Consider the following 13411-nt stretch of genomic DNA (forward strand, 5'->3'; position numbering starts at 1 on the left):
CAAAGGGTACGTATTACAAGAATCAGGCCGTTAATGCGGTCGACCGGTTTGGAGTGGACTTAAACGAAGACTCGGTTGAAGTGGATTCGGTCGAAATGGTGATTAAGCAGCCCCGTGTGTGCAAAGCTTTAGAACGGGTTGACCCAAAGCAAACCAAACCACCAACAACCCAAAGCACAAACACGACAAAAACTAATGCACGCACTTACACTTTCAACATAGCTAAGGCCGATTTGATCTTTGATAAACTTTTGGCCGAGAAAATGATTCAACTTTCTTTCGGCCATATACTCCCCAAGGCAGAAGAAATCAAGGGGAAGACTTTTTGCAAGTATCATAATTCATGGAAGCATGCAACTAACAACTGTGTTATTTTTCGTGATATGATACAGGATCTCATTGACGTAGGAACTCTCAAGTTCCCTGAAAGTAAGCCAGCAATGAAGGTTGACACCAACCCATTTCCCGAAGCTCAAGTAAGCATGGTATATGTCAGAGTCTCCAAGGATGGGGATGCTCCAAGCAAAAAGGCAGATACTAGCAAGACTACTGGTAGGCTCCAATCATCGGCCCAACCAACGGCCGGAGGACTCACTATTGGGAGTATCAAGCTTGAGCCCCCAAAAGTAGCTGTTTTATGCACTCGGTGCCAGGAAGAAGTCATGCTTGAAGGAGTTTTGAAACTCTAAAGGCCAGAGCAGGTTGATAAAATTTCTAATTCGGCTCAGAAAGCCGAGAGTGCACCAACAGGAGCCAGAATAGGGAGTACACCCGAAAAGGTACATTCCAGAGTAGAACCTCGGGGTAAAGTAATTATCTCGGCCGAAGTAGGTAAGGCCGAGGTGGACAAACAGAGATTCAGGTCTCAAGTTACCACAAAGCGACCATTGACCCCAGATGCATCGGACAAGTACGGTCCGCACAGTCCAAGGGGAAGTCCGAAGGGTGTGTTTCATCGTCTTGATAAACCGGACGGAAGATTCTCAGAAAGGGAGCCAGTTAGGAGGCGCCTAAACTTTGATCGGCCATTTTATGATGAAGAATATTACGGCCGAAACGAGAGGGACAAAAAGAGATATCATAGGGACGAGGGTTGTAGCCGTGATAGCTATGACCGTGAAGGAAACCCCCGGCCACTAAGGACTTTCAAACCTCCTTTGGTTTCTGACAACCGTTGGTACGGCCGTGTTTCAAGGGACCAGCCGATTGCCCCCATGACAAAAACACAATTGCGAAGACAGCAAAGGCAAGTAGCCAAGGCTAAGAAAGCCCGACTGAGCGAGACAACCAGAACTTCACCTCCGCGACCCGTTAAAAGGTCTGGATACGAAACGGCACCAAGAAGGTTTAGAACATATGTGAAAAAGAGTGCTGATCCTCCTGTGGATAAATCAACTCGGGATACTGAAGACATGCAAATCGACTCAAGTAGGAAGGGGGTATTGAAGGTTCACTTTAAAGAGGCCCCTCGTCCAAAACCGTTGGTTGTAGTGGATCGGAATAGAGATCCACCCTTTACGGCAGAAGGACTCGTAACTATGCGAAATTATCATCTTTTGCATTCGCCCATAGATTGGTATGGTTTGACTAAGGAGGAAAGCAAGCTTTTAAATGAGGTGCGTAAGGATTGCAACAGACGCGAAGAACTTTGGGCACCTGACGTGAGAAGAGGCGTGAGAGCCAAATATCAAGCTTATTTGGAAGATCAGGAAATAAAGGTTGATTGTAATTCTCTTCCCATTTCAAAAGGCGACCTACAGTATTTGAGGGAATACTTTAGTATACACTCGGCTGAAGAATTATTCGGCCTAACAATTGAGGAACAAAGACTTGCGTTCATGTTTGAGGAACGTATGAAGAACATGGATAGAGAAAGATGGGAAATTCTCCTCGCACCGCGTTCACCCTCGTCTTCATCAGGTACACCGGCATCGGGGGAAGAAGAAGAAGAAATTTCTGAGCCGAATGGTGATGAAGAGTCTTTCGTAAAACTTTACAAGGACCTGAACCCTCCCTTTTCAGCTAAAGGTCTTAGGAGAATGAAGGAGTATCACCGAAAGAATTTTGCTCTTGTATTGTACGTACCAACAAACAAGGAGATGGATACGTTACATATGATCGATGAATGCCCAAGGTCGGCGACCCTTTTGTTGGACTTGGATTCTAGCCTTGGTTTAAAGGTTGCTTACCAGGCTGTCCAAGAAGGCATAGAGCTTAAAGTTGGTAATGAGGAAATTCCAATATCAGATAGAGACTTGAAGTATTTGAAGAGGTTCCATAAGATCCAATCTGCGATCGAGATGTATGGAATGACTACTCAGGAAAGAGAGCTAATGAAACGTTTCGACCACCATGTCCGAGAAGAAGAAAATCGTCAGCAAGCCCAAGCGAACCAAGACTTGGCCAAATGGTTAGAAGACACTGACACATATGATAAACAAGACCAGCATTTAGATGACTTGGATCTTGAAGTCAATGACCAGGGTGACAAGGGCATATTGGAGGACGATGAAGGCCTATTGGATGAGGATATGGGGGATTATGATGACATAGGGGATTATGAGGAACAGGTTGACTACGATGATGCCGATCAGGTTCCTGACATCCCAACCTCCAATCCATGGGTTGATAACACCATCAACACTTTGATCGAGACGAGTGTACAAGCTTCGGCCAGGGAGGCCGAGGGAGCTACTATCCCAATATCTCAGGACATCAATGACTTTAGAGTGAATATGATTAGCGTTCGGTCAGCAACTATGATTGATTTCGACCTGGTGCAGGAAGAGAGAAATTTGGCTGGTGTATATTTTTCTCGGCCGAGCGGGTCCATGATCCAAGTCAAAGATCCCATCCTCATTGATGCTTGCATAGGTGGATACCGATTTTCGAGGGTTTTAGTGGATGGCGGATCAGCTGTCAACATCCTTCCTTGCTCCATTATACGTCAACTCCACCCTGCCAGGTATGGCTTTGTTCCAACTGATATTTCTATTTACGACTATACAGGGGAAGAGGCTGAAGTCAGAGGGGCGTTGCCATTGACGGTAACTGTAGGCAAGAAAAGCTCAACAACTTGTTTCTTCGTCATTCCCACTGATAATTCATGCACTGCCATACTGGGTCGTGATTGGATCCACCAGAATACTTGTATCCCGTCTTCAGTACACCAACTTCTTGTTTTGTGGAACGGGAATGAAGTCGAGGTCGTATGGTCAACTCAGACCGCAGATAAAGGAGAAACAGCCATTGATATGGTGTATGTGCTTCCATCCGAGTTTCAAGCTCAGCCGGGACAATTGAATGGAATGGAAGGGGATGTGCGAGAAGAAGTTGAATGCCAAGCTCCAGCACAGGACTTAGCCAAAGCCTACTTTCCAAAGCCAACACCAGCTATGTCTAAGCATATCAAGCCATTGTATATTACGGCTCATTTCGAGGGATATCCGATCTCTAAAGTGTTGGTAGATGGTGGGGCAGCCGTGAATGTTATTCCTATTTCGATTGCAGAAAAATTGAAGAAGACCGACAAAGATATTGTATCATCTGAGATTGCCATCTGAGATTTTTTAGGTGGTAGGAAGCAAACCAAGGGAATTCTACCCTTAGAGGTCACAGTAGGCAACAAGAGCATGATGACCGGTTTCTTTGTCATAGATTCCAGACCTTGTTATAATGCTATCCTTGGGAGAGACTGGATACATCAGAGTATGTGCATCCCATCGTCCATGCATCAGCTTCTGGTTTTCTGGAATGGGGACACCGTGGAAGTAGTGGAAGCTGACTCTCAACCATTGAAAGCTTCGGCCAATGCAATTGATGCCCAATACTACGAGGAGGAAATTGGGTGCTCAGAAATTCAGAGGGAGGATGGTACTGGCCGAATTACAAGGATAACCATGCGAAGAGCACTGGCCCTAGGCGCCGAGAAAGTCCACGAGGACTCGGAGCGGCCAGCATTGGCGGACCTATTTGATCCCATAATCCATGGATAGTGGCCTAGAGAAGGAGACACCATTGGCCGCGGTTGAATCAACAATGAGGAAACTGCTGGCCCATTGGGCCGAAAACTCTCTTCAGAGTGATTCGGCCATGAATTTACTAGAATTTATCACAGAAGGAGCACCAGAGGATGAACTGAAGCTAGAAGACATCGGCCCTGCACCGGCCGAGTTGGAAGACGACCTTACTGAAACTCAAGACGCACTAGAAGACCTGAATTTAGGGACCACCGAGGAGCCTCGGATAGTCAGGATCAGCAAGCTCCTGCCACCCAAGTTGAAGGAAGACTTGAAGGCTCTGCTGATTGAGTTTCAAGATTGTTTTGCATGGAGTTACCATGAAATGCCTGGTTTAGATAGAAGTATAGTAGAACATAGGTTGCCTATACAGTCCCATTGTAAGCCTTACAAGCAACCTCCTCGGCGATGTGCCGCCGAGGTTTTGCCTGAAATTAAAGAAGAAATGGAACGTTTATTAAAGGTCGGATTCATTCGAACGGCCAGGTATGTTGAATGGTTATCCAATATTGTGCCAGTAAGAAAAAAGAATGGCAAAATGCGCATATGTGTTGATTTTAGAAATCTAAACTTGGCCACACCCAAGGATGAGTACCCAATGCCCGTGGCCGACTTGCTCGTGGATGGTGCGGCCAAACATGAAATTCTTTCTTTCATGGACGGGCACGCTGGCTACAACCAAATTTTTATAGCTGAGGAGGATGTTCACAAAACGGCGTTTAGATGCCCAGGCGCAATAGGAACATTTGAGTGGCTAGTTATGCCATTTGGACTCAAAAACGCTGGAGCAACCTATCAAAGGGCCATGAATATGATCTTTCACGATCTAATTGGTCACACAGTCGAAGTATACATTGATGACATTGTGGTAAAGTCGGCTAAGAAGCAAAATCATTTGGCCGACCATCGACAGACATTCGTACGGATGCGAGCTCACAAACTAAAAATGAATCTTGACAAATGTCTTTTTGGAGTATCGACGGGTATGTTCCTTGGTTTTGTAGTTCATAAAAAAGGAATTGAAATCGACAAAAATAAAGCCAAGGCAATTATGGATGCACCTGCTCCTAGCACGAAGAAGGAACTCCAGTCATTCCTGGGAAAAGTAAATTTTCTAAGGCGCTTCATCTCTAACTCGGCCGGCAAAATTCAGCCATTTTCTTCACTTTTGAGAATCAAGGCCGAAGATGAGTTTGTTTGGAAAACAGAACAGCAAGCGGCATTCGACCTACTTAAGCAATACTTATCAAACCCACCCGTCTTGGTACCCCCAGTACGTGGAAGACCTTTGAAGTTATACATATCGGCATCAGATAACTCAATAGGAAGCCTACTAGCGCAAGATAACGACAATGGCAAGGAATGTGCTGTTCATTACTTGAGTCGGATCCTCACCGATGTGGAAACTCGGTACACGCCTATTGAGAGGCTTTGTCTTGCATTATTCTTTTCAGCCATCAGGCTTCGGCACTACATGTTACCCTCGGTCGTCCAAGTCATATCCAAGACCGATTTAGTAAAGTATATGCTGACTCGGCCTATCATACGAGGCTGAATTGGAAAATGGACCATGGCGTTGTCTGAGTTCACGTTTCAATATGTGTCTCAAAAGTCAGTCAAGGGTCAAGCATTGGCTGACTTTCTTGCTCATCACCCTTCGACCGAGTTTGAGGGAGCTGAGGAGGTTGATATTGGGATCATATATGTGGCTTCCATGACCAATAACCACTAGACCATGTATTTTGATGGGTCTAGTACCAAATTTTCCGCAGGAGCTGGTGTTGTCATTGAAACGCCTGAGGGACAAAAGTTCCAGTTCGCTTTCCAACTAGACTTTACATGCACAAACAATCAGGCAGAATATGAAGCTCTTATTGTTGGTTTGGAGATTCTCCAAGAGATGGGAGCACGGCGAGTTCTGGTGTTCGGGGATTCTCAACTGGTCATTAACCAAATGAATAAGGAATTCAAATGCACAAGCTGGGGACTTTTATCCTATCACGCTTTGGCTGACCAGCTCGCCAACACGTTCGATCGAATCTCTTTCGCCCATCTCCCAAAGGGACAGAACATGGAGGCCAATGAGATGGCCCAATTAGCTTCCGGGTTACGGATCCCCGAAGGAGACGACTCCCGAGTCATCAAGATTGCCAAACGTACCCTCCCAGCTTTAGAAGAGAGAGGAGTCTCAGAGGATGTTTTTGTTATCGACATCGAGCCAGATGATTGGAGACTCCCCATTATCAAGTTCCACAAAAATCCTCACGGTAATCATGACCGGAAGACTCAGTACTTGGCTGGACATTTCGTTATATACAACGAAGCAGTGTACCGCAAAAGCTCCGATGATCTACTCCTTCTTTGTATAGGGGGGCAAGAGACTTTGGAAGTCATGAAAGATGTCCACGAGGGGATATGTGGTGCACATCAGGCCGGAATCAAAATGAGGTGGTTAATTCGAAGGCACGGCTTCTACTGGCCAACAATTCTAAAGGATTGCATTGAATTCGCAAAGAGCTGCAAGAAATGTCAAATTCATGCGCCTGTGCAAAGAGTTCCGGCCGACGTCCTCCATCCAATCGTTAAGCCATGGCCGTTTCGAGGTTGGGCCATGGATATTATAGGGAGTATTAGACCACCATCATCAAAACAACACGTATGGATTTTGGTTGCCACTGATTATTTCACTAAATGGGTAGAGGCAAAACCATACGTTACTATTTCTAGTCAGACAGTGATCAAATTTGTGGAGGAAAACATTATACACAGGTTTGGGATACCTGAAACCATAACGGCTGACAGGGGTTCGGTTTTCATAGCCGAAGCAATGCATGAACTCACAAATAGTCTGGGTATCAAGTTGACTCACTCGACACCTTACTATGCCCAAGCAAATGGTCAGGCCGAAGCCAGTAATAAAGGCATTATAAATATACTTAAGAAGATGGTTCAAGAGAATCCCAGAGATTGGCACAATCTGTTATCAGAGACCTTGTGGGCTTTTCGGACGTCCAAACATACAGCCACAGGGACAACGCCTTTTGCACTAACATATGGGCATGATGCTATGTTACCTGTTGAGGTAAAATTGAAATCACTTAGATTCGCTGCTCAAAATGAGATGGTAGCTGACGACTACACTCAGGCAATGATCCAGGAACTTGAAGAACTTGACCAAGAGCGAATGGACGCTTACAACAGAATGGAAGCACAGAAAAAGGCTGTGGCCCGTGCATACAACAAACAAGTTAAGTCTAAGTCATTTGCTGAGGAAGATTTAGTTTGGAAAGCCGTTTTGCCTATCGGAACTAAAGATAAACGTTTCGGAAAATGGTCGCCAAGGTGGGAAGGCCCGTTTATCATCAATCAAGTATTAGGAAAAGGTGCATATCAACTGAGAGATCAAGATGGAGAGCCGCATGCAATGCCTATCAACGGGCAGTTCCTCAAGAAATATTACCCCACTACCTGGGAGATGACGGAGCAAGAATTATAGTGTACCACCTAGGGAACATAGGCCGAATATTAGACTTGTAAACTCGGCCGCCTATGTTATGTTGTATATTTTTGCATAAACAACGTTTAAGTGTCTCTTGACATCCCTTCATTTACGCTGTTGGAATTTACTTTTATTTTGTCGGTCAAAGTTAAAGATGAAGTGTTGGCCGAATCAACCAAAATTGTATTGTCCAGAATCAAGTAATTCATTTGGCCGAGTTAAATATGTCGGCCGAATCAACTAAGGTAAATTTAGCCAAGGTGAATAGGAGGGTCAGCCAAGCTAAAGATGTTGGTTTAACCAAGCTCAAAATAAGATGCAAAACAAGTATTAAAACCTGGTTGGCCGAAATATATGAAGTCAAAGAGGCTAAATCCATTGACAAAATAGCGGCCGAATGATCAACCGGTTGTAGAATGTGAGTCCTACAAATAAGGTCGGTTAGACTTTACAAAATTAAGGCAACCGGCTGAGTTATGGTCCTAGGACCATGTACAAAATATAAGCCGAGATGAATACCAAATCCCACTATAACTACTTGTCAGAGGGTAGAAGAGACCGAAGAACTTCCTTAACCTTTTCCAAGTCTTCCATACCTTGGTCGACCTTTCGCTTCAAGATGCATTTCTTCTTGTTGTACGACTTGACCGATGACAAAATCAAGCTATACCTAGTGAGATCTTGTTGAGGAACAATGGTTCGGATGGAGGCCGAAGTGATTTTGACTTGCTCTTCAGCTTCGACCAATTGCTTTTTCAGATCACGCACTTTTTGCCTTCCCTCATCCAAAGAAGTCTTCAACTTATGAAGTTGGCCAAGATCAGTAGACTGGCGAATGTCTTTATACTCACTCATTGACTTCTCGCCGGTTTCGAACTCTTTTTGGGCTTCTAGGTAGGGAGAGAGACTAAAATTTGCACGGGACAAAAGGGCATGAACTTCATAAGCTTCTACTTGAGATAAATGGTTGGCTGAAATAAGTACTTCAACCGCCTCCTTGAAAGCAAGAAAACTAGCCTCGGTTACTGCTCTAGTATCACAACCCAAAAATTGTCTGACCGATTCAAGTGCCTTCTTGGTTTCGGTCGTTTCAAGCTTTTCCTCCATCGGGCTCGCATTGTTGTCTAGCGTATCGAGAAATTGAAGTAACTCCATACCAAGATCGCCTGTTGTTTGATCCTAAAAAAAAAAAAAGGGTAGATTGATTTATTTCAGCTAGGACGAACAAATCCTGAAGTTGTTGAGTCACTCACCACAGGCTCAGCCGATGATGGGGCGCAAATGATAGCTTGATCATTTCGAGGCATCCTTTCAGTAAGAGGGGAGGTAAGCATTCCGGACATAGAAGGATTTAGCTCAGTTGGATTGAGAAGAACCAGCTCCAAGGTTGAACTGCTTTGAGTTCCTCGTACCTGCACAAACAGTAAAGGTTCAATTTGTTTCTAGAATATAGGAGCGATGCATACCAAGCCGGATTGAAATATCTTACCGGGACAAGTGTTTGGTGATTAGGCAATGCCTCTCGACCAAGTACACTAATGTCTTCCGCATCCTTAGCAAGGTTAGCTGAGTTTGCGAGTAGTTGGTCGATATTAGGAAGCTGGTTCTCACCCAAGTCCTGCAAAAGAGGAGAATCAACAATCACAAACAAGCAAGAAATACAATCCAAGAAGGGGTTATGAGAAACTTACATCCATGTCAATTTCAACCATGGAGCTTTCAGGAGGATGCGAAGAGTGATCAATGCGGCCATCTCTCTACCAAGATAAAGAAAGTCACTTAGCCCGGCACAATTCATATAACCAAGACGAGAGAAACACACAACTTTAAATCATGAACCTACCTCATGCTCAAAGTTTTCTGACTGTGCTTTATCAGGCGAACCTTCGCTATCGGCCGAGCCCGTGTTGTTGTTTGAGGCATCACTAGTTTCGGCCGCATCCTCAGCTCCAGACGTGATGTGATTTTCAGCTAGGGCATTTTGGCTATTATCCATATCACCCTCGAAAATTATGTCTTCACTAACCATAATGTCAGCCAGATTCGTGACCGAACTCTCCACCACGTCAGGTGACTTCTTTACCTTCTTGGTAGGCAGAGCTCTTCCCGACTTTAATCCTCGTTTCTTTGAGGTTTGCTCTGAAAGATAAAAAAAAAACAAATTTAGCAATTAAAGAAATTAGCGATTGTAGGACAATGAGTTGGGATTTACCTTCCTTGGACATTTCTTTGGATTTCGACTTGGCAACCGGTGGCTTCTTCTTGCCATTGCCTAGAACACAAAGCATAACGTTAGAAAGGTATTTGAGATCAAAGGAAGTTGTTTGGTTGAGATTACTCACCCTTGTTGGTGAACAAGCCCGGGAATCCATACAAGGCAATACGCTCAGTTGTCCGCAAGTCTTCTCCAAATTTCTTCTTGATAAATGTTGACCACCAAGTTTGGAAAGTCGGAGTTGCTCTATGATCAGGTTCGCGGGCGCTCAGGCCGGATCTCTCAAAGTTGCCAAACTGAGTCTGATAATAAAGAGTGACGGCCGAACAATGTGCAGTGTCTGTAAACCCACCTCTCCATGAAGAAAAACGATTCCGGGACATTAGAAAGAAGGCTGGACAACTTTGTATGAAGCCAAGCTGACGCGCAACAAAGTTTGGAAGATAAACCTCAACCCCTGGCCGACCCAGTGTACCCTTGAGACCATAGTTTATGTCTCGAGAAATGAGAATGCTCCCCCAAGGTAGAAGTACTGACAAGTCCAAAGACCTCTCCCATGGTCTCGTTATGTTTAATGCAAGACAAGAAGGATAGTCTCGGCTATAACATATGGCAAACTCTTCCTTGGTCATGCTCTTTTTTGAAAGGAAGAAAGCAAAGCATTCTACTACCGAATGTGCATGAGGACCAAGAGAGATGATTTGGCGGCCGAGAATCACGGTGGAATCAAAAGGATGACTTGGTCGAAGCTGACGAAAGTAAGTTTGCACCCATACCTGGAACATCCATAATGGCCCTCCAACATCCAGTGTCATATCGTTGGTCACTACATTACGCAAAGTATGGTAAAGATAGGCAAGGACAAACGGACCAAGGGCTAAAGGTTTACCCAAGCTAAGGGCCTCCGCAATACCAGCAAACTCGAACAAGCACTTGTTCGACTTCGTGCAAAACACGTATTTGCATAACCAATAGAGGAGGAAAGCGGCATGCTCATGTTGCGTTGGTTCGTGCCTCTCAACAGTGGACACATCCTCGGCAATTGCATGTTCGGCGTAGAAAGTGCTATAGTTAAGCAACTTCCTTGCTTTGGCATCAGCTTTTTGTTTGGCTTTCTTGTCGTCCTTGTTCACTTTTGGTTTCAGGCTAGCATGAAAAGAGGAAGGAAGGTCAGCTAAGGCACATATCTCTTCTCCATTCGGCCGAAAACCAAATATTGCGGCCATATCTAGCAAGGTTGGACTCATTGGCCCAAGCGGCAGGTCCATGGTGTTAGTAGCAGATGACCAAAAACACAAGGCAGCGGCAAGAAGAGGCCGGTCCATGTAGATCTCTTGCTCGGACGTTTTAATGCTATCATAGATACCAAATTTTTTCCATGAGCAGCCGAAAAAGTGCTCCATCCGTGGCACCCATTTCTTCCACTCGGGTGTCGATTTCGGCCAACTCCCTGGCTGTTTAGAATTTGTGTTCCAACTAGACCAGCTAGCTCCGCCGGTCAAGCAAGATGTGTCCACCAACGAGTTTTCTAGAACCTCGTTGATGGCCGGCGGCATACCCAAGCTGTAATGGGGTCCTAATACACACTCTCTTCGCGGTTCCTTGTTCTTCGCCAACCGACATATCATAGAGCTTTGGAGTTTTTCCATAGTAGCACTAAAAGCAGCTTCAAATTTGGTTGAGAATTCGGCCAATTGTGCTTTCATTACAGCCAATTGTGCTTTTGTTGCTTCGCTGTCCTCTAGCCCCGTTTCGGTTTCTGATGTATCATCGGCCATGGAAAATTTTGTTTGGCAACGGTGGAGTTTATTCAAACCTACAAATAAATCATAGAATCAGTGCATGACAGATTTCGATCTATTTTCGACGCAGAAACCAAGAATCTACAAATTTTGATTGTCAACAGGAAAGCAGAAGCAGAGTAACAATGCAAGAGATAATTATTATATTTAGTTGAGGACTGGACCTTCAGTGGCATCTCAATACAGCAATCAATGTTGCAAAGAAAATAACAGAAAGCATTCCAAGTTTTGGAAAGTTGCCAACAGGGGTTAACCAATAATTAAAGAGCTTTGACTTTTCAAGCTCTTGATTAATAAGGTTTGAATCATAATCTGGGGGTTTAAATGACAAGTCCAAAGTGTACACTACTCATCAGACGCAAGCATGTTGTATAGATCCCCAGGATTCCATCAAGACAAATTCAGCAAAACGATGGTTTACCCAAAATTTTGTTAGACGTGATGCAGGGGGAACATGAATGCTTTCCAAAACTCTAGAGGCCGCAATTATGCTAATTCTCAGCTTAACTCACACATAGTCAAGAGCAGAAAATTTAGACAAATTACCTCCCCAAGTGTTTCCAGCTCTTTCTTGTCAAATCAACCCAGTTAAGCTGCTCATCTCCATCAACCACGCTCGCAAGACCGCTGGGGAAGTTGAACCTAAATCGCAACCCACTCTGCAGTTCGCCTGCGTTAACCCATCACGGAGTTCGTTGTCGTCAAACTACGTGGCGACACTTAGTTGAAGCTTTCAATGCTTCAGCGTCGAAGATGAATCTCATATCAGTGCCCAGGACCTATTCAATCTCTCATATCAGTGCCCAGAACCTATTCTACCCACAGTGATATACTTTTATAACAGGGATGCATGAACACAAAGATGGGAAACTGGAAGTGCTCAAAGGGATTTTGAAAAGTGGATCTGAGAAGACGATGGGTTTTCAGAAGCCAATGTGAATACAAAGTGGTCTCTCCACTTTTTTCAATGTTTCGTGCAAGCTAGCGGGCACACATCCCAAGCAATCTAATGGCACATGTGGGTATGTAATTATTTTAAATAATTATAGTTGCAATCATGATCAGCGTGCTATAATCATGGTTATATATTTGTATATATAATCATTAATATAATTATAATTACAATCATGATCAGTGTGCTATAATCATGGTTATATAATTATATATATAATCATGTTTGAATAGTCATGCACATGTCTGGGAAGCTCTGGTCAAAGTTATGGGAGGCCTTGGTCATAATGGACCATCTTGCAAAGTTTGTGAAGACTACCCCAGCTGACACGTTTGAGATCTCGAGCCTTGGTGTTGATTGCCTGTTTTGCCTCAAATTAGATTACCTCGGTCGAAACTTTTCATCCCAGATGTCTCAGCCAAGTCTAAAGTATTGGTTGAGCTCAGTTTTCTTCGCCAATCATGACCAAGAAGTTAGAAATCTAGGTCAATTTTGTTTTCTTTCTTCTTTAGGTACCTCGGCCAAAGGTTTAAATGTCGATCCTCTCGACCAAGCTCACAGGGTATGGACGATTTGACTGGGTTTTGTTTTGTCGGTAAGAATGTTGGCTGAGTCTCACATAATTCACGACGCCTCAGCCAAATTTTGGAGTCTGTAAAACATGACCGAAAGATAAGTCCTGGCCGAGTAGTAACCTTGAACCGAGTAGTATATCATGGCCGAGTGATTTTTCTTATCCCAGACAACCTGACCAAATTCCAAACCTAGGATATATCGGCCAAGTCTTTCAAGCTTTTGCATGTCGAGGCCGAGTTTCAAGAGTTCGGGTTGCTCAACCAAAAAAAAAAAAAAAAGTTATTCCATTTTTATTCAAGTCTCACAACCACTTGGTTTGACAGCCAAAGCTTATGAGACTGGGGGGGC

At 44.3% G+C, this 13411-nt stretch overlaps 1 protein-coding gene across 1 annotated transcript; it reads right to left on the bottom strand.

Annotated features, from left to right (window-relative positions):
- Positions 1-7922: 7922 nt before the first annotated feature.
- LOC121051653 lies at positions 7923-12685 on the bottom strand. Its single transcript, XM_040514455.1, has 8 exons — positions 12082-12685; positions 9861-11549; positions 9731-9790; positions 9362-9657; positions 9210-9275; positions 9008-9136; positions 8772-8930; positions 7923-8697 (listed from the first exon to the last, which is right to left on the bottom strand). The coding sequence occupies exons 2-8, from the start codon at positions 11509-11511 to the stop codon at positions 8053-8055; spliced, it is 3006 nt and encodes a 1001-aa protein (XP_040370389.1). The 5' UTR covers positions 11512-11549; positions 12082-12685; the 3' UTR covers positions 7923-8052.
- Positions 12686-13411: the final 726 nt, after the last annotated feature.

The sequence above is a fragment of the Rosa chinensis genome, chromosome 1 (assembly GCF_002994745.2).
Source record: "Rosa chinensis cultivar Old Blush chromosome 1, RchiOBHm-V2, whole genome shotgun sequence".
Classification (NCBI taxonomy): domain Eukaryota; kingdom Viridiplantae; phylum Streptophyta; class Magnoliopsida; order Rosales; family Rosaceae; genus Rosa; species Rosa chinensis.

Coding starts and splice junctions, on each gene's coding strand:
- LOC121051653 (XM_040514455.1), bottom strand. CDS start 11,511: ATGGCCGATGATACATCAGAAACCGAAACGGGGCTAGAGGACAGCGAA. Junction 9,791..9,860: donor GGGCTTGTTCACCAACAAGG/GTGAGTAATCTC, acceptor TTTGTGTTCTAG/GCAATGGCAAGAAGAAGCCA. Junction 9,658..9,730: donor CAAAGAAATGTCCAAGGAAG/GTAAATCCCAAC, acceptor TTTATCTTTCAG/AGCAAACCTCAAAGAAACGA.